This window comes from Megascapheus bottae, chromosome 14, assembly GCF_031878675.1.
Source record: "Megascapheus bottae isolate mThoBot1 chromosome 14, mThoBot2.hap1, whole genome shotgun sequence".
NCBI lineage: Eukaryota > Metazoa > Chordata > Mammalia > Rodentia > Geomyidae > Megascapheus > Megascapheus bottae.
Window position 1 is genome coordinate 11,928,026 of NC_143522.1, and position 20,144 is coordinate 11,948,169.

At 49.6% G+C, this 20,144-nt stretch overlaps 1 protein-coding gene across 2 annotated transcripts; it reads right to left on the reverse strand.

Moving 5' to 3' along the window:
• Nucleotides 1-1,270: 1,270 nt before the first annotated feature.
• Nucleotides 1,271-16,228, reverse strand: Abcd4 (ATP binding cassette subfamily D member 4). 2 transcript variants are annotated; one of them, XM_090344472.1, is made up of 19 exons: nucleotides 16,140-16,228; nucleotides 13,994-14,112; nucleotides 13,715-13,842; nucleotides 12,242-12,381; nucleotides 10,964-11,080; nucleotides 10,586-10,711; nucleotides 10,049-10,099; nucleotides 8,030-8,124; nucleotides 7,712-7,833; nucleotides 7,512-7,603; nucleotides 7,279-7,368; nucleotides 4,906-5,114; nucleotides 4,639-4,730; nucleotides 4,286-4,322; nucleotides 3,639-3,688; nucleotides 2,840-2,892; nucleotides 2,497-2,573; nucleotides 1,889-2,004; nucleotides 1,271-1,785 (listed from the first exon to the last, which is right to left on the reverse strand). In XM_090344472.1, exons 1-19 carry the CDS (start codon nucleotides 16,175-16,177, stop codon nucleotides 1,717-1,719), a joined length of 1,821 nt encoding a protein of 606 aa, XP_090200598.1. In that variant the 5' UTR covers nucleotides 16,178-16,228; the 3' UTR covers nucleotides 1,271-1,716. The 2 variants fall into 2 exon arrangements, with proteins under 2 accessions (XP_090200598.1, XP_090200597.1); XM_090344471.1 differs by lacking the exons at nucleotides 13,715-13,842; nucleotides 13,994-14,112; nucleotides 16,140-16,228 and having other exon boundaries at nucleotides 12,198-12,288.
• Between the last annotated feature and the right edge of the window lie 3,916 nt (nucleotides 16,229-20,144).

Consider the following 20,144-nt stretch of genomic DNA (forward strand, 5'->3'; position numbering starts at 1 on the left):
GAGAGTGGCACGTGGAGGTGGTGATGGAGGGGGCTCCCACACTCCAGCCAAACAGGGACTTGGCATGATTGCCAGAACCTATTCCTCACCCTGCTGGCCTCTCCAGCCCCCTATGTTGTCTCCCCCTCCCTCAGCTCACTGTAGTCTGAGTTTTTTTCCTGCTCCCAAGGGAAGCTGCTGTGTCCTTGGCCAACTCCCCTCAGGGTGCTGGTGAGGCACTGGCTGAGATGTGAGGATCATGGTTTGACACCATCATGGGCAGACAAATCTGAGACATTTTTTTGTACTGTACTGAGGCTTGTACTCAGGACCTTGTACTCCTAGTTAGGGTTTTTCTCTTTGTTTTGTTTTGCTCAAGACTGGCTCTCAGCACTAAAGCTACACCTCCACTTCCAGCTTTTTTTTTTTTTTTTTTTTTTTTACTAGTTCATTGGAAATAGGAGTCTCTTGATTGTCTACCTTAGTAGATTTTGAACTGGGGTCCTCAGACTTCAGCCTCCTGAGTAGCTAGGATTACAGGTATAAGGTACTGGCCCCTACCCAGAGGGTCTTATCTCCAATTAACCAGCAAAATACAGGAGGCTGGAAACTTGGGTATAAGTGACAGGTAGACCTGTCTATCCCCATTCGGGTGGCTCAAGTATGCCAGGTTCCTAAAAGCTGATGCCTTCCAATCCCTGCTGAAGGGCAGCCATAGCCCTTTCGAGTGCTACAGTCTTGCGTGTCTGTAGACACAGACTAGACACAGGCTCATGACCAGGTGCCTTAGAGAGCTCCCAGCCTGGCCTCTGAACACATGGCCTTAGCAGAACCCTCAGGAAGAACAGGGCTGGCGCCTTGTGCCAGGCAGCCAAGTCGAGTGACACCTCAGTAATCCAGTGTATCACTGTCCCAAGAATAGGACACTACCCTCATATCTGGGATTATTTTACATGGTTATGAGTAACCGCAAACCTTAGTGATAGGAGCCCTACAGGTTATTAGTTCAAGTATTGATTCATGGAAGGGGAGAAATGCACAGAGTGAAAAACTGTAGGTCCCAGGGCAGGTCCTCCCCCACCACAGTGCTCAGAGAGAACTCTAGAAATTTAGTGGGGGGGATGGGGGCACGGGAAGAAAGATAAGCTGGACGTGGTGGTGCATGCCTATTATCCCAACACTGGGGCAGCTGCGACGGGAGGCGCCGAGGAGGATAGGTTGAGATGGGCCTGGGCTATAGAGAGAGAAAGCGGGAAGGTAACTCTACAGTTAAGAAAATAAGGAGCAAAAATTGCAAAAAAAATAAACAAATATTTTTTTAATGTTTAACGTTCCCGTTTTAAAAATGTTATAAAATTTAAATGGTCAGTTAATCAAAGTTAAACATCTATCATTATAAAATTTAACTGGCTGCCTTCGCTCGGGGCCCATGACCCTTCCCACCATGAGCCTCACGTCGTATAGCTCATACACTCAGGGGTTTCTCAGCCATCATGATCTGAATTCACTGGTGAGCAATCAGCACTTCCCGCAGAGGCCCTGGCTGGTGCCACAGAAGCAGATCTGTGGAGACAGACTTCAGGGTCCCTTTACTGGGCTACCCCTGGGCTGAGCCAACTGCTTCCAGGGTTCCGGCACAGGACCTGTGCGGCAAACCGGGACTCCTCCTGGTCCCCCGGGGGCTCCTGGTCTGCCTGGAGCTCAGCTCTCCTCTGGTGTCCATCCACACCTTTGGCGTCATTCCACTTTGATTCTGCTCAGTTCCCATCTTCCTCCTCTGTAGAGTTTCAGAACCCAGGAGTGAAACTACAAGAGAGCACCACAAGAGGGTCAGAAGGCCACCAGTGGCCTCTGGCTCTGGCCAGGCCCAGACATGAGGCTCCTCTCCCGCCTCAGGCCATCGCTGTACCTTCTCCAGGTTGGGTCGGTGTCCCACACTGATGAAGGTCATCCCCAGCTGCTGGCCGATTCGGTAGAGCTCACTCTCCACCTCCTCCGTCAGGGCGCTGGTAGCTTCATCCAGCACTGAGGGAAGCGATAAATCGAGGTCCTGCCCTCAATCCCAGCAACTGTTGCTGTTCCGCCCACCGTGGGCCCCAGGGGAGGCTTCTTCTACTTAGAGGAACCTGGCTTGGGGAGACTGGCCAAGGGAACCCGGGGTCAGATTCCCAGCTTTGTAGCAAAGTGCTACAGCTCCCTGGATGTATGAAATCCAGCAGCTCCCCAAGGATGTGTCTGTGGAAGAGCCCACACCTGCCACCCTGCGGCCAGGCACTGATGGCAGAGCCTGGGGAGTTACAATCATAGTTCTTCAACTCCAGTTTGCTCTCCACTCCAGCTGTGCCTTTGGCAAGAAGCTTCTGAAATGGTGTGACACCCCTGGGGCTGCCCTGGATTGTCAGGCTCTGTTCTTCACAGGAGGAGGACGCAGAGACGCCCAGACATACCCACATATGCCTAGGTGCTGTGAACACACGCTGCTGTGCCTGGCCTGTGTGTCTACAGGGAAGGCCTCACCTGCATACTTTGGCTGCAGGTAGAAGAGCCGTGCAAAGGACAGTCTCTGCATCTCCCCCGGGGACAGGACATCATACCTAGGAAAGGAAACAAGAGAACACTGAAAGGAGGGTACAGCTTGGCTTTTGCCAAGAATGGGTTTGGGTAGGAAGCTGTTTTCTGCAGGGGCCCTGGACAGAGGCACCTTCTCACTCTCAGCCCTGTTGTCCACACTGAACTTTGTTCTTAAGGCACAGAAGATGGCCTAGCCAAACACCTGGACCATTCTATCCCTTCACGGGGCCCCTGAACCCATGGCTGTCATGGGGGTAGCTGGATGGAGAACACCCAATTCCTTTCTTACCAGTTCCAATCCACCTGCTGGTCCAGCCCCTCTGTCCTTGCCACCAAGCTGGACTGTAACAGACCCAGAGGGCAAAAAGTCCATGACAGTGCACGTCAGTGCCATCCAGTCCCCACAATGTAAGTGCTTCTCCCAGACACACTAGAGCAGTGCCCCAAAGTGGGGCTGCCAACTACACTGCTGAGACCGCCTGCAGTACCACAATGGGAAAAGCACACTGGCTCAGTCAGTTTTGTTGGTGGTGGTTTTTGCCAGTCCTTGGGGCTTGAACTCAGAGCCTAGGTGCTGTCTCTGAGCTCTTGCTCAAGACTACCACTCAACCACTTGAGCTACAGTGCAACTTCTAGCTTTTTCTGTTTATATGGTCCTGAGGAATCAAACCCAGGGCTTCAATCTACCACTAAGCCACATTCCCAGCCTGTTTTGTTTTAAATTCTCTACAGAGACATTCTCTTTGTGGGCCAGGACAGTAGCCTAGTGGTAAAGTGCTTGCACTTTAGCCCTGGGTTTGATTCCTCAGTACCACATATCCAGAAAAAGCCAGAAGTGGTGCTGTGGCTCAAGTGGCAGAGCACTAGCTTTGAGCAAGTGTCCAAGGACAGTGCCCAGGCCCTGAGTTCAAGTCCCAAGACTGACAAAAAGAAAAGGGGGGGCATTCTCTTCTTGCTGGTGTTGATCTCACTACCAATTTGTACTCCCATTCTTTGTCGCAGTCTTGGGTCCAGAGACTGCAGGGCTTCTCTCTGCTGGGCCAGTACCTTTCTACAGGCTTGGTTTTTAGGGGCCCTGTACCACTTACCAGGCCTGTCAGCTCCAAGAACCTCATGATCCTCTCGTCATCAGTAGAACCTGAAAGACAGAGGTTTCTTCAGCGCATCAGCTCTTCTGGCTGGCTGGAATAGATGCGGACATCATGGCAGGGTGGGCACGCCAGCGTGCTGGGCTGGCTGACAGCTAGGTATACTTGAGAAGGGAGGGGTAAAAGAATCCATCAGCATGGTGCAGGAAGCCCACACTTGTAATCCTAGCTACTCAGGAGACTGAGATCTGAGGATCACAGCTTGAAGCTAGCCCGGGCAGAAAGGCCTGTGAGACTCTTGTCTCCAATTATACAGCAAAAAGTGTGAAGTGGGAGTGTGGCTCAAGTGGTTGAGACCAGCCTTGATCAAAAAAGCTAAAGGGAGAGTGCCCAGGCCCTGAGTTTAAGCTCTAGGACAGACAGACAGGACACACACACACACACACACACACACACAAAACAATAATTCCCTTCCTTCAGTGAGTGTCTGTATTGAGGGAGGGAAGTAAAAAATGGATCCCAGTGGTAAACAGAGGAGCCCTAATATGAAGCTTGCAACCTGGCTGGAGGCTCTTCCACAGGTACAGGTGAGGCCACAGTCTGGTAGAACAAGGACAACTGAGATGACTTGAGGAAGCCCAGCTTACCTGAGTCAGGGTAGATCTCCTTCAGGGGATATATCACCTAAAAATGAAATCCAAACTGGTCTAGAAGCTGTACAGACGCACGCAGCTCCCGCCCCTTCCGACACTATCCAAAGAAGCCGGGCTCCTCTCCACCCGGGTAGCGATACACCGGCCCACGGACCCAGTGGTTTCCTGTGTCCAGGACTGAGAGTCACAGACAGATGCAGCATACAATGGTCTTAAACCCAGGAGTCCCAGGCATGACCATTTCTTCACCCCCAGCTCTCTAGGCCGGAAGCCTGTCACACTGAGAGGAGCTCAGCTGTGTGTGTGCTGGGGGGTGTTGTGTGAGGAGGGAGTCCTGACTCACTGACCTGCTCCCGAAGTGTCCCGTCGGTGAAGAAGGGCTTCTGAGGCAGGAACAGCACCCCGTGGGGCCCGAAGTCGGTCAGCATCTGCACAGAGCCTGCAGAGCCCACATACGCTCCATTCGGAGACCTCACAAAGGAACTACCTCTCCCCGCCTCTCACCATCTTTCCCGCCTCTCACCATCTTTCCCGGGCCAAGAAAGACCAGAGTTCACACTATCCACCCACCCCTGGCAAGGCTGGGTCACAGGCAGGGAGGGTCCAGCTCTCACCCTTCGTGCTGGCCCACAGGCCGCCCAGAACCCGCAGCAAGGAAGTCTTGCCCGTGCCCGTGTTGCCCATGATGAGCAGGCTCTGCCCCTCGCAGATCTTCAGGCTCAGATCCTTGATTAGGGGCTTGTCAGACGAAGGGGCAGAGATGGAGACCCGCTCAAGGAGAAAAGCTGTGTCTGCTGGCTCAGCTGCTGGCCACCCGCAGGCCCTGGAGTGGAGAAAGGATGACGGGCAGTGTAGGCAGTGCACGGGGAGGGCTTGGCCTGGAGAATCACCTGCACCGGGAGCTTCAGCACTGAATCTCCCCTCCCCCAACCTATCTGCTGACTCTCAACCCCAGGAACCTCATCCAACCATCAATGTGGACCCAAGGTCTTTAGAGGAGTAATGTTAGCTGGGAGCCAGTGGCAAACACCTGTAATACCAGCTACTCAGGATGCTGAGATCAGAGGGCTGGGATCAAAGCTAGCCTGGTCAGTAAAGTCTATGATATTCTTTTCTTTTTTCCCCCCACAGTCTGGGGGCTTGAACTCAGGGGCTAGGCATTGTCCCTAAACTTCTTTCACTAAAGGCTAGCACTCTACCACTTGAGCCACAGCACCACTTCTGGCTTTTTCTGTGTATGTGGTGCTGAGGAATCGAACCCAGGGCTTCACACATGCTAGGCAAGCACTCTACCACTAAGCCACATTCCCAGCCCAAGTCCGTAAATTTTTTTTTTTCCATTCCTGTGACTTGAGCTCCGGGCCTGAGCACTGTCCTTGGGCTTTCTCAAGGCTAGCACTCTACCACTTGAGCCACAGCACCACTTCAGGCTTTTTCTATGTATGTGGGGTGCTTAGGAATCAAACCTGGGTCTTCATGCATGCTAGGCAAGCACTCTTACCACTAGGCCAAACTCCCAGGCCTCCATGAAATTTTTATCTACAATTAGCCACCAAAAAAGCGGGAAGTGGAGCTGTGGCTCAAGTGGTAGAACACCAGCTTTCAGTGAAAAGGTTAAGCAACAATACCTGGGCCCTGTTTTCACATACCTAAGAAATAATAATGATAATGATAATAATGTTAAGATGACACTGTTAGGATGGATCCTAGGGACAGAGCATGAGAACAAGCAAGAATGTGACCATCTGCAAACCAAGACAAGACTCTAAAGGAAAGCAATCTGCCCATCACTTGACCTGGTACTTCTCACCTCCAAACTGTGAAAAACAATTTGCTATGATTGAGCCACTCAGTCTTGTGCTACCTTGTCATGGCAGCCTGAGCCCACTGACCAGGAAGGGCACAGGCACCCATCAATGAGTGAACTTCATTGTTTCAATGCTTACAAGTAGGAAAAATTCACCCCAGATGAGGAAATCCAGGTAAGTGGCTGAATGCCTTGCCCAGGGTTGCTGAGCTGACTCTTCTTATTCTAGTGTTGGTGGGTTTTCCAGGTGGCACGGGGTGACTAGGATAATCAGAGTAAGACTGAAGTGGTTAATCTTCTACAGCTCTGGGGCTTCTGGTTCTCCATGGATGCCTGATTCCCCACAACGCAGCAACCCCGGTTTCCTGCACCACCCTCCCAGCCTCTGGGCTGAGGTAGCATCAACAGTGCAATCGTTAAGGCATTTGTGACTAAGAAGAAAGAGTTGAGCATAGGCTCTGGAATTCAGGCCATTTCCATTTTTGAAAGCTTACTGTGTGTAGCCACTGTCCAAAGACTTTGCAAGAAATAAGATCTAATCCTTCAAGCATGGAGAAAGAAAGGTCCACTAATTCCTCCCTTTTAATGACAAAGAAACTAAGACCTAGAACAGCTAAGCAACTTGCCCAAATTCTGAATGCACAGGAAGATAGAAAAATATTCGCAGTCTACAAAGGTGTATGAATAGAGATGCCTGTGGCTCTGAGGATGGCACAGGGGCACAGGCACATCCTGAGGAAGGGGCAGGTGGCAGAGCCTCACATGAGAGAGAAAAGAGAGGGCATTACCCAGATTGTTATTCTTACTATGTTTTGTTTTGTTTTTGGAGACACAATCTTGCTCTTCATAGCATAGGTTGGCCTGGAACTGGCCTCACACTTCAGAGTACTGGGATTATAGGTATGTGACACCATGCCTAGCTTAGGCTTTTGTTTCATGAGGCCTTAGCAGAAGGTTGTGTGCCCTCTGCTTCCACCAGTTGGGGCAGAATATTAATCAGAGCAATGGGTGCCAGGGAGCTGGCAACAGGGACGCACAACTGTTGTCATATGCTTAGCCACAGGGTGGCGACCCCTCTCACTTCCTCCCTGGGGGGTCTACTACCTAGCTGCAAGGGCCACCTCCCCAGGCTTCGTCCTTCAGTCTGGATTCCTGGGCTGCACTGCAGCCTAGTACTCACTTGTCCAAGGCCCACTCGGTCTCGCTCAGGGTTTCACAATCCTGTGATTTCTGAGACATGTCCAGCAGCGCCTCCTGAAGCTCCCCGATCCTGGCAAGAAGTGAGAACCTGAGGCACGGTCTGGGGCTCCTGTTATTCCTTTCTACCTCCCACCCGCTAGCACTGTTCACCATTCAGCCTTTTCTTCCAACAACTCACACTGCTCTGGAAGCAGTCTCGGGGCAGAGCCTCACCGGTGCGTGTAACCAGCCACATCTGAGAACGTGGTGGAGAGGTCGATGAGGCGGGTAAAGCAGTTGATGAGGTACATGCACACAAAGGCATTCTGGACAGGATGGAGGCTACTCAGTGTGGGTCTCAGCTCCAAGACCTCAGGCACTGGGTGCAAGGGCAATGGGGGATGGCATGAGGGGTCGCCAGGAGAGACTCTCACCTTGCTGACCAGGGTGCTGAGCTCTGTGGGGCTCAGGTCGCCATAGACCCCTCTGAAGATGGGGATGGCGATGACAACATAACTCAGGATGCTGCCCAGATAGTCAAAGGTGTTGACACCGACTGTAGAAGAGACAGACTGCATGAAGTCCAGGAGATTCCCATGGGTTCTATCGGGTCCTCATTTTGAGGATAGCCCTGGCAAAGGCAGGGCCGGTTCATCTGGGTAGGTAGAAAGTAGGAAGGTGTGGGAAGGAAAAGAGCATCCAGATCCATGGTTCCCACCTCCATGGCGCCCGCCCCCCCCATCCCCGCCTACTGTACAGCCAGAGCTCCTTGGACATCAGCTCCCTCTGGGTCTGAAGGAGCCTTTGCAGCCTGCGGTCTGTCCTCATGTGTTCCACGTGCCCGGCTCTAAGAGGAAAGGCTGGGATGTCTGCAGGGCTGTGGGGCTGAGCCAGGTTGGGGCACTTTAAGCCCCTCACAGCCTTCTTTAGGCACCAAGCTCATCCAAATATCTTAGTCTTAGAACTTTCCTGGAACTGTCACCCATCATCCCTTGCTTGTGTTCTTTGTGATCTTGTCAAGAAAGAACTCTAGACTTAGCCAGGCCCAGTCCAAATCTGGACTCCCTCTAGTTTCTTTTTTTTTTTTTTTTTTTTTTTTGCCAGTCCTGGGCTTGAGCTCAGGGCCTGAGCACTGTCCTTGGACTTTTCTCAAGGCTAGAGCTCTACCACTTGAGCGTCAGCACCACTTCTGGCTTTTTTCTATGTATATGGTACCGAGGAATCGAACCTGGGTCTTCATGCATGCTAGGTAAGCACTTTAACCACTAGGCCAAACTCCCGGCCCAGGACTCCCTCTAGTTTCTACTTAGATGACATGGGTGGGCTGCAAAAGCCTCTGCCCTAGCTTCTCCCATTTGGAAAATGGAGCTAATAATACATAGGTATTATGTTAGAAAATAAGAATCAGAGAGTTTCTGAATGCAAAATACAAGATATGAAGGGCACTTAATTATTAAGAACTGTGGTTAATAACCAAATAAAAGGCACAATGCAGGCTCAGGGACAGTCAGCGATGCTGCAAAGGGTTGGGCAAGAGCCCTCATTCTTAGCCGGGCATGGGGGCTCACAACTGTAATCCTAGCTACTCAGGAAGCTGAGAGCTGAGGATCATGGTTCAAAGCCAGCCCGGGGCCTAAAGTTCATGAGACTCTTATCTCCAATTAACCACCAGAAACCCTGAAGTGGTGCTGTGGCTCAAGGGGTAGGGTGGAAGCCTTGAGCTGAAGAGCTAAGGGACAGTGGGCAGGCCCAGAATTCAAGCCCCATGATCAAAAAAAAAGAGCCCTCATTCTTGAGGAGCTCCCAGTCCAGGGGTAGAGGCCACTGCACTCTTCAAACATGACTAAGATAACATACCCAACTATGAAGGAAGCTTGGGGAAGCTCCTTGAAGGTGATATGAGACTTCACAGTCCAGCCCTGTCTACCTCACTAGCACAGCAAGCTGCTGTAGAAACTGACAGGAGCAAGGACCTAGGGCTGACTATTCCAGGTGATCCAAAGAATGGTCTCCTGACCCTCTTTCTTTTGTACCAGTACTGGCATTTAAACGTGGGGGCTTGTGCTTTTGTTTGGCTTCTTCACTCAAGGCTGGCACTATACCACTTGAGCCACAGCACCACTTCAGGGTTTCTGGTGGTTAACTGGAGACATGAATCTGACAAGACTTTGTTGCCCAAGCTGGCTTCCAACCTTAATTCTCAGATCTCAGACTGCTAAGTAGCTAGGATTTCAGGCATGAGCCACCAGGACCCGACTACCTAGACCAACTGCTTAAATACAAATCAAATATTGGTCTTGGAAACTTCATACATGGTAGACCACTGGGGCCTGTCCTGGAGGGAAGGAAGGCCACAACACTGCCAGGTACCTAGTTATCAGGACACCAGGCACTTGTGGGGAGCAGGTCTGATGTTTAGAGGGGCTCCCATTCCCTTCCATGCTACAAAGGACCAGCCATGCCTGTTGTACACTGGCAAGAAAATGACTTCAGACAAGAAAGCAGGACAGATTATGCCTTACAGTCATTCAGGGTGAAGCAGCAGCTACTCAACTCATTTTATACTCTCAACATTTCACACATCATATTAGGCCACTAACACTAAAAGGCTACCAGCTTCGAAGCAATCCCTAAAGCTAAGGACAAGGCAGACAATGACAGGGAGGACAGGGAAAGTCACAGCCAAGCATGAGCTCAGTAAAAGCCCCATGGTGGCAAGAGGGCCGCAGACTTATGCTTTCATAGTAGGGAATCATCTCTGCCACACTCACCTGTAAAAAGCAGCAGGCTCGGCATTCACCCGAATCTGCATGTGCTTGAACCTGGGCAGACCAAAAGGAAATGAGTGCTGACAACCTGGAATCCGTCCCCACCTCGACACTACGGCTGCTTCCACTGACTGCAAATCCATGGACTGAAAACTCAGGGGCAGTGCAAAGTTGGCGCTGCCCTCCACTTTCTGCATTCCTGCCTCCAGCACCTTTCCCCACACTTCCTTCCCCAGCCCCAGTCTGAAGGAGAGTGCTAAGCAGAGCCACCAGGCCCAAGAGATACCATGGTGAGACCAGGGCATGTGAGGAAGCCCAGGGATGACAACTGTGTAGGTGATGGCCAATGAGACACTATTCTCAATGCTCCTCAACTCTCTCAGTAAACAATCACAGCATCCACTTTAGAGAGGAAAACACTTTCATCTCAGAGGGGTGAAAGGCCTTGCACAAGATCATCTAGCTAGGAACTGGCAGTTCTGGGCTATAAATCAGAAGCCTTACCCTAGACCACACCCCTAGCCTCAGTGAAAGACACACCTAAAATCCCCCTCCAGCTTCTCCTGCTGTACCAGCTTCGCCACAATGGGTCCCATCAGGGTTTTGTTCACCATGGTTCCCAGGATGAAATACCCGAAGATGCTCACTGGCCCAAGCCAGCCTGTGCTGAAAGACAGAGTGACAAGGAGGGGGAAGAGATGGCGTGGGGTGCCACACAGCACTATGGGCTTTGTCCCAGCCCCTTGCCCCCAGATCCCTAGCCCTGCTTAGTCTCAGCAGCCACATGGTGCCTCCAAGTGTGAGTGATGCCCTGAGGTGGGGGTAGGGTAGAAAGACAAACCTCTCTTGGACCCTGAGAGACTAAGGGGGACATGAGGCCAGGAAGAAAGAGGAAGCCCAGGAGGGGAGAGGCTGCACCTTTGGAAGCACTGGTAGGTGTAGTAGATGAGGGTGAAGGGGGAGACAATCAGCTTGCTGGCCATGCTGCTGAGCTGCCGGCAGAATCGCTCTACATCCTGGCTGATACGCTGATCCCTGCAGCCAACACAGAGAGCACGTGGACCCAATTGGCTGGGCTCCAGGATAACAGTCAGAATCTGCACCTTTTCTGGATGGGAAAATGGGACTTAGAAGACTTCTTTAAGACCTCTGGCCCGGAAGTGTGGCCTAGCATGTGTGAAGACCAATTCCTTGGTACCACAAACAGAGGGGTAGCCTTGAGGAAAGCCCAAGGACAGCTCAAGCCCCAGGACTGGCAAAACAACAAACAAACAAAAAACCTCTGCCATGCTCCAAATAGCAGCAGCTGCTGCTGTTGCTTCTTCTTCCTCCTCCTTCTCCTCTTCCTCTTCTTCTCCTTCTATTTTTCCAGTCCTGGGGCTTGAACTCAGGGCCTGAGCACTGTCCTTGGGCTTTCTCAAGGCTAGAGCTCTACCACTTGTGTCACAGCACCACTTCTGGCTTTTTTCTATACATGTGGTACGGAGGAATCGAATCTGGGTCTTTGTGCATGCTAGGTAAGCACTCTACCACTAGGCCAAACTCCCAGCTCCCAGACAGCTGCTTCTTATGGTGCCTTAGTTTATTCACCAGAAAAGGCAGAATTAAAAGATCTAGCACCAATGGCATGAGTCAGTTCTGTACAGAGGAATGCTTGAAGGCAGAAGAGCTTCCTTTCAGCTACCCAGGAGGCTGAGAACTGAGAATCAAGGTTCAAAGCCAGCCAGGCAAACAAATCTGAGAGACTCTTCTCTTATCTTCAATTACCAGAAAAAAAAAAAAAAAGCTAGAAGTGGAAATATTGCTCAACTGGGTGAGAACTAGCCTTAAGGGGACAAAAACAACTAAGGGATAGTGTCCAGGCGTTAAAGCCCCAGTGTTATACACACACACACACAGTCTCACTAGGGAGCCCAGAATGGCCTCAAATTTGTCATCTTCCTGTCCTAGCCTCCTCAGTACTGGGATTATAAGCATGTGCATCCATGCCTGGCTCCTGGCTTCTTCTTTTCTGCTTTCACTCTCAGGCCTACAGCCTCTGTAGAGGTTTTCTTGGAGTACACTTCTCGTGTGGCTTGGCAGCAACACTAGCCTACTGTAGGTGACCTCTGTGGAATCTGAGGCCAGGACTCAACAACTCTTCAGGGCTAACCTTGGTGGACGGGACACACAGGGGTCAGGCATAAGGGTGCCTACGGATTATCGATGTCATCCTGAAGCACATTGAGGGTGTAGTATACACGAGCCCGAAAGTAGAGGTGGTGCAGGTGCTCAGTGAGGTCCTTCCTCCAGCTCACGTACAGCAGGTTGCAGGTGAACTGGTCAAAGCTCTTCAGCTGTGCAGCACAGGAAGCAGGGGAAGGAAGGGGAGAGAGAAGCTTCCGGTAAGTCTCAGGTCAAAGCTCAAAGCTGGCAGATGCCTCTGCTGACTCGGCCCAGCCCATTCTGATCACTCAGCACTTTTCTCTTAAAGCAAGCTTTAAATCACAGGATTTCCCTTCCCCATTTGTTCCTGTGTTTCTCTTTATGAAATCCTGAAAGACTTACTAAAGTCCAAACTTCAAGCCTCTTTCTGTATCATAGGTTTTAACTGAATATAGAGATGTATACAGCTGGAGGCCCTACCATGTGTTTCATTTATGCTTTTACTCCTGCCTCCCAAGCCTGGGAAAGGGCTCTATTTATCTAGAGCTCACTAACTGAAAGCTCACCACAGCATGAACGGAAGTGGTTTCCCTACAAAACAGCTCGTCTAGCTCGTCTAGCCTGATAGGGACATTAGGTTGGGGCCCAGCAGAGTCCTGCCTCACAACCTGCCATCTCTGAAGCACCTCTGTCCTTAAGCACTCAGGAAAGTAACAGTCCAGCCAGAGAACAGAGACGATGATAAGAGTGTTAGGAGAGCGACAACAGGTCCAAGTGCAAAAAAGGTGAAGGGAAAGTGCAGGATGAAGTTAAGGACCTGAAAGAGGAGACCGGGAGGAATCTTGAAAATAATAGCTGGCTGGGAATGTGGCTTAGTGGTTCAGTGTTTGCCTAACATGCATGAAGCCCTGGGTTTGATTCCTCAGTACCACATAAACAGAAAAAGCTAGAAGTGGTAGTGTGGTTCCAGTGGTAAAGGGCTAGCCTGAGGGCCCAGGACTGACAAATAATAATAATAATAATAACCAAAAACCAAATCACACCAAACAAAAAAAACAATAGCCTATTGAAGGAGTGGAGAAAGGAAAGGAGGTCACCCAGCAAGAAAGCAGCAGATGTGGAAAGCTGGAGGTGTGACACAATGCCAGGCTGAGTTACAGCCTCAGCTGCCAGAGAAGCAGCCACAGCTCTGGCTGTCAATCCTGGTTTTAGAGTACTCTCAGCTCTCAGAAGCAAGGGTTCTGGGAAGGAAAGGAGCAGTGTCCATTTCTGCTATATTAAGCCAGAATCTTACAGCTAGCTCTAAAGAGTTTGAAATACACGAGAAATCTGTCCCAAATGGGCCAATAGCAAGATCAATGCCCTGCCTATGTGCTGATGTCCCGGGCCACCCTCCCGGTTCCCAGGGAAAGGAAGGAACACCCATGGAAGCCTGGTTCTTGTTTCCTGGAGACTAAGTTCCAACAGGTGTTTGTTCCACTCACATCAGACAAGGACAGGGAAAAGGGAAAAGGAAGCCCTTACTATGGAGTTGAGAACGATGAACACAACAGCCAGGAATGTCAGCGCCTTAAACCCATCCAGGTCCTTGTTTCCCAGGACCCCATAGTACTGACTGGGGATCACGCCAACCTGATAGATCACCAGTTGTTCTGTATGGTGGGAGGAATCAGAAATCAGTGATGAGGGAGTAAAAGGCAGGAGCTTCTTCCTGACTTCCTGTCTCTCACTGTAGCAAGATGGAAGGAGACCCCAAACTAGTGCTTCCCCTCTGCCCTACCAAGCCCCGGTTTACTCACTCACCCAGTAGGGTCACACACAAGAGAGTCAGGAACATCAAGACATTCTTTGATGACCAAGAAGGAAACAAAACCTTCTGTATTCTCAGGAACCGCTGGAGAAACTGCAGATCTAACCTAGGCCTGAAGAAAGGTCATGAAGTAGAGAGAAGCCCCAGAGGGCAGTTAAGCTCCAGACAACAGCTTATCCTCATTGGTCTGGAGAGGGGCCAGATCTTGAAGAAAGAATGGTTTATGAATGCTGACAATGGCAGGCCAGGACTAGATTGCAGGGCAAAAAGTGACACTATTTAGGTAACAGAAAGAAATGGAGAAAGACATCTGAAGACAACTTAATGGCTTTAAAATGGGAAGGTATTCCTCAATAAGAGACCAAACCCACAAGCTATAAAAGGGAAAACTGTTGGAGTTAGTAAGAATGAACTCTTTTTGCTTAGCACATTACCATATATTTTAGTTTAAAAAGGTAGAAAATGGGGCTAGGAGTTTGGTCTAGTGCTAAGAGTACTTCCTTAGCATGCATGATCTCGTGGGTTCAATTCCTCAGTAACCACATATATAGAAAAAAAATCCAGAAGTGCTTCTGTGGCTCAAGTGGTAGGGCTCTAGCCATGAGAAAGTCCAAGGACAGTGTTCAGGACCTGAGTTCAAGCCCCAGAAATGGCAAAAAAAAAAAAAAAATTTTATTAATTAAAAAAAATGATGGAGGGGCAGGGAGTTTGGCCTAGTGGTAGAGTACTTGCCTAGCATGCACGAAGACCCAAGTTAGATTCCTTGGTACCACATACATACAAAAAAGCCAGAATTGGTGCTGAGGCTCACGTGGTAGAGCTCTAGTCTTGAGAAAGTCCAAGGACAGTGCTCAGGCCCTAAGCTCATGCCCAGGACTGGCAAAAATAAAATAAAATAAAAATAAGGTGGAGAACACATTTGCAGAGAGTAAAACCCAGTGAGGGGTGAAAATCAAGAGCACAGAAGTCAGAAATTCAGGAAATCCAGAAAAAAGTACAGGAAGCATATAAACATACTTCCCTAAGAAGGGAAACCCACAAGCTAGATGGGTAAACATATTCAAAATGAACATGGTGGGTAGCATCTTACACTCATGAGATTAACAGACGTTAGAAAAACTAAACAATACCAAATCATGGGGACATGTGGGGACACAGGAAGTGTAAATTGGGGTGACCTAGCAAAATTAAGTTGGGTACGGTGGCTCACACCTGTAATCCTAGCTACTGAGGAGGCTGAGATCTGAAGATCAACGTTCAAAGCCAGCCCAGGCAGGGAAAGTCCTTGAGACTCTTTTATTTCCAACTAACCACCAGAAAATTGGAAGTGGGGCTATGGTACAATGGTGCTAGCCTTGAGTTTAAAAATCTCAGGGACAGTGCCCAGTCCATGAGTTCAAGCCCCATAACCAACAAATAATAACAATAATAATAATAATCGTAATAATAATAATGAGGTATAAGTTGCCAGGACCCAGCCTCCTCCCCTGGGATGGATCACCTAAATCACTGAGACCCACCAGGAGACAACTGCCAGAATATCTGGTCACAGCAGACTTTGTGGCTGTGAAGATACTGGAAGCAGCCTAGGGACCCATCACTAGGAAAGTGAGCACTCACAAGTAAAAACTGAGTCTGGATGAGCTCAAACACTAAGCTCAGGGTTTGTTTTTGTTTTTTTTTTTTAAGTGTCTTGAAAAAAAAAAATCACAGCATACTACTTACACAAACTGAAAACCGCTATATATATTTAAGATAAGCTTGTACAAATCCTGGACACACAGCGGGATCCTGGCTGTCCCAAGAGTGAAACGGTATAGAGGATAGGAATGGAGGGGGACAGGCGGTAAAAGAGGGGCCCACGGGGTGCCCGGAACCGAGAAGAGCCGCCGACCCACGTCGAGGCCCTTTGAGGGGCTGAAGCCAGCAAACAAACCAAAAGGCCTCTGCGCGGTGAGGGTAGAGGGCGCCCGGGCCGAGGGCGGCCGGCGGCCGGCGCGGGGGGCTCGGGCTGCGGCCGACGGTGGACGGTTCCTCCCGGCAGACGTCCCCGGACCAGGAGCAGAGGGGCCCCTTCCCCACCGTCCCGGGCGGACGCCCTAGGCCATCCCGGCCCTCCTCGCCAGCTGCTCTGCTCACCTAGCGCCAGCTCCGGGCGCGGGCCGCGGGACCGCCATGACCCGGGATCCGACCGACTCGGGAGCCCCGCGGCACCAGGGAGGCGCCGGGCAGAGTCCGCGGGGCTCGGCCAGCCGGGGGCGGGGCGGGCGGGGAGGGGCGGGGCGGGCGGGGAGGGGCGGGGCGGGCGGGGAGGGGCGGGGCGGCGGCGACCACTGAGGCGGCCGGATAGAGGGGCCGCTCCCGGAAGCGCAGGCTTCCCGGAAAGTACCAGCGAGTGCGCAGGGTGGATCCGGCTGGCGGGAGGGCTAGAGCGTCCCCTCGACCCGGGAGGTCGGCCCGCTCCGCCAGCCAGCACGCCGGGAGGCTAACGTTTGCTTAACAAGTCTTTTAGATTTGAGTGGATGGTTTTAAAGTGTCCCAGAAAGCCAGGGTGGTCTTTGTTCCTCCTTTTTCTGCTTTCTTCTTGTTCTGGGGTTGAACTCAGAGCCTAGGACACTCGCTGAGTTTCCTTTGCTCAAGGCCAGTGCTCTAGACCTTGAGCCACAGCACCACTTCAGGCTTTTTGTTTTGAGTTGTTGATGGGAGATGAAGCTCACTTTCCTGCCCGGGCTGGCTTTGAACCACCATCCTTAGATCTTAGCCTCCTGAGTAGCTAGAATCCCAGGCGTGAGCCACCAGCACCCTATCCCAGGCCATTCTACCTGTTAGAACTCCCCAACCCGTCTATGTCAAATCCAGGTATCTTGGGTCTGTCAAATGTCCCTGGAAGAGAGGCTTTGAACTGGGCAGGTGACGATTCAAAGGTGCTAGCTGCTTCAAAGACCAGTCCTATTTCCCTGAGTGAGACCAGCCAGCTAGGTTTGTCTCCAGATAGGAGGACAGACCAGGAGGAGTACAGGGTCATCTGAGCTTTCCGAGCTCTCAGTGTCTTCTATTTTTTTTTTTTAGGTCCAAAACTAGGCCTCAAACTTGGTACCAGACGCTTTTGCTCATTGGCCAACACTCTACCAACATCTCTTACCCTGTCATTTCTTGTAGATTGAAAGCAAAATGGGTCTGTTGGCACCCCAGAAATAAGTCATTTGGAGAAGACTACGATCCCTGGGCTGTAAATAAGTTTTAAGAAGTTGGAACTTAGATAAGGCAACAAAGGACCTCCTTTTAATTTGTCCTGTCATTTTTTGATGACTTTGTATTATCTATCTCGTACAAACGTGCACATCTGAAGGAAGGTGGTGAAAAAAAATACAACAACAGGGTCCATCAGTTGCACTGAACATTGATGAAAGTGAACTAAGCAACTCAAGGTTAGTGAGGGGAGGGAAGAAATGGGAGAGAAAGAGGGAAGAGCCAAAACTAAGTAACGGGAAAGAAATGTATATATCACCTGTGCAGAAAGAAATAATTTTATCATTAATGTTCAAAGAGTTAAACTTTTCCTATGTAAAACCCGAGGTCTTTTTTCTTTTGTTAATCATAAGCTTTGTAAATCAGGATGATGGCCTGTGTAAGTGTGAATGTAAAAATGATTATGTATGTAATTACTCGAGCTGAATAAAGAAAAAAAAAGTTGGAATTTTTGCTGGGAACCAGTGGCTCACACCTATTATCCTAGCTACTCAGGAAGCTGAGAACTGAAGTTTGTGGTTCAAAGCCACTTGGGGCAGGACAAGTCTGTGAGACTGTTATCTGCAATTAATCACAGAAAAAGCCAGAAGTGGCCACTATGGCTCAAATGGCAGAGTGCTAGCCTTGAGCAAAGGAGCTCAGCATTCAGGTCCAAGGTTCAAGACTTGGAACTGACAAAAATAAAAATAATTTTTTTAAATGTTGGAACTTTCACATTAAGAATCACCTAAGGGCCAGGCGCAGTGGCTCACGCCTGTAATCCTATCTACTTAAGAGGCAGACATCTGAGGATTTTGGTTCAAAGCCAGCCCAAGCACTAAAGACTGAGAGACTCTCATCTCTAATTAACCATTAGAAAACCGGAAGTAGAGCTGTGGCTCTAGGGATAGGGTGGTAGACTTGAGCTGAAGAGCTCAGGGATAATGCCCAGGCCCAGGGGCCAAGCCCATGGTTCAAACAAACAAACAAAAAAGTGCTTGCCTAGCATGTATGAAGACCCAGGTTCAATACCTCAGTACCACATACATAGAAAAATCAGAAGTGGTGCTGTGGCTCAAGTGATAGAGCTCTAGCCTTGAGAAAGCCCACGGACAGTGGTCAGGCCCTGAGATCAAGCCCCAGGACTGGTGTAATATAAATATATATAGATATATAGATATAACTCACCTAAGGACCCCAGGCGTAATGCCTGACATCTATAGTCCAGCTATTTGGCAGGCAGCGATGAGAGTGTAGTTTAAGGCCAACAAGCCAAAAACAGATTAACAGAACCTTATCTCAAAGAACTGGTCTGGTGTGGTGGTTCATATCTGTAATTCCAGCTATTTGGGAAACTGAGATAGAAGGATTGAGGTTCAGCATGAGCAAGAAAGTTAGCAAATTAGTAAGGCCTTATCTCAAGAATTTCAAGCAAGAGATGATAATATGTGGGACTATAGAATGGTAGCTGTAAAGAGGTTTACAATTGGGTGCTTTTATCCCTCTCTTACTGTCTCTGTTCTAGAAAAACCCAATCTCAGTGTCTGAGAACCAGCCCCAGAGGAGTGAGATAGAAGAAAGCAGACTTACTGCATGATGACTACAGCAGCAAGAGTGGATGGATCCCTGGGCTAGTCTATGCAGCGGTCAGGACAAAAGTGACTTTTTCCCAAGCCAGAATATTCTTGATTTCTCCCAAGGGAATGTCAGAGATGCCAAGTGCCTTGCTGGCACTGATAGGTCATCAAGCCCCACACCACTCTGAAGGCTTTGTATTCTCAGTATGCTGGGAGATGATAGGGAAAGCAGAGCAGAGTTACTTCAGGAGCAGTCATGAGGCATGACCCTACACTCACCTTTCCCTCTCCTAGCCACCAGAGATCCTTGTCAATATCTGGAGTCCTTCTTGGTGGTCAAGGTCAGAGACGCTCCTCAGCAGCTCTGCCCAATGCACAGGACAGCAGCTCACCACAGCAGAGCATGACCAGGTCCAAAATGTCAGTCATTTAAAAGGGTGAGAAATCTTGCTGTTGAGGGCTTGGGGTGGAGTCAATCACTGCTGGTTAGAAGAAGAAGAAAGGAAGAAAGAAATACAAAGTTGCAGGAGAAGATAGAGACTTGCCCATGGGCATTGCCCAGAAGAGTTTATCAGTGACCTTGAGGAATGCAGGTTCCATGGAGAAGGTTCAGGGGTGAAGGAAGCCAAATGTGAATTTGGAGAATTCTCTCAGAGTTGTCATAAGAGAAACATAAGGCATTTTATAGTGTCAGTAGTTAGAAGAGGAGGATGTAGAGGTCAGAGATGGAGCTATTTGGCTGAAATGTGGCTTAGTGGTAGAGTGATTGCTTAGCATGCATGAAGCCCTGGGTTTGGTTCCTCAATATCACATAAACAGAAAAAGGCTGGAAGTGGTGTTGTGGTGCAAGTGGTAGAGTGCTATCCTTGAGCAAAAGAAGCTCAGAGATAGTGCCCAGACCCTGAGTTCAAGCCCTAGGACTGGCCAAAATAAAAAGAAAAAAGATGAAGCTATTTGTAATATATATGATCCAAACATAATACAATAAATATATATGTCATATGTCATATGAGTAAATTATATAATTACTGTGTATACTATGATATATGACATATAATATAAAATATTTATGTCATAATATAACAAAATACTTATAAACCATAGAGAAGACCTATCAGATAAACATTGTTAATGTTACCCTTTATTGAAGACTGAATCTACCCGGGCACGGTGGCTCATTCCTGTAATCCTAGCTACTCAAGATGCTGAGATCTAAGGATCACCTTAAGGTTCAAAGCCAACCCTGGCACAAAAAGGACCTGAGACTCTTATCTCCAATTATCCTCTAGAAAATGGGAAATGGGGCTTGGCTCAAGGGTAGGGTGGTAGCCTTGAGTTG

Bases quoted from the DNA above. Each gene is read 5' to 3' on its own strand.
- Abcd4 (XM_090344472.1), bottom strand. From the start codon at position 16,177: ATGGCGGTCCCGCGGCCCGCGCCCGGAGCTGGCGCTAG. The intron at 7,369-7,511 runs GTGAGGCTCTGC...ACTTCTTGCCAG, and splicing joins GTGGCTGGTTACACGCACCG to GATCGGGGAGCTTCAGGAGG. The intron at 5,115-7,278 runs GTGAGTACTAGG...TCTCCACTCCAG, and splicing joins ACCGAGTGGGCCTTGGACAA to GGCCTGCGGGTGGCCAGCAG.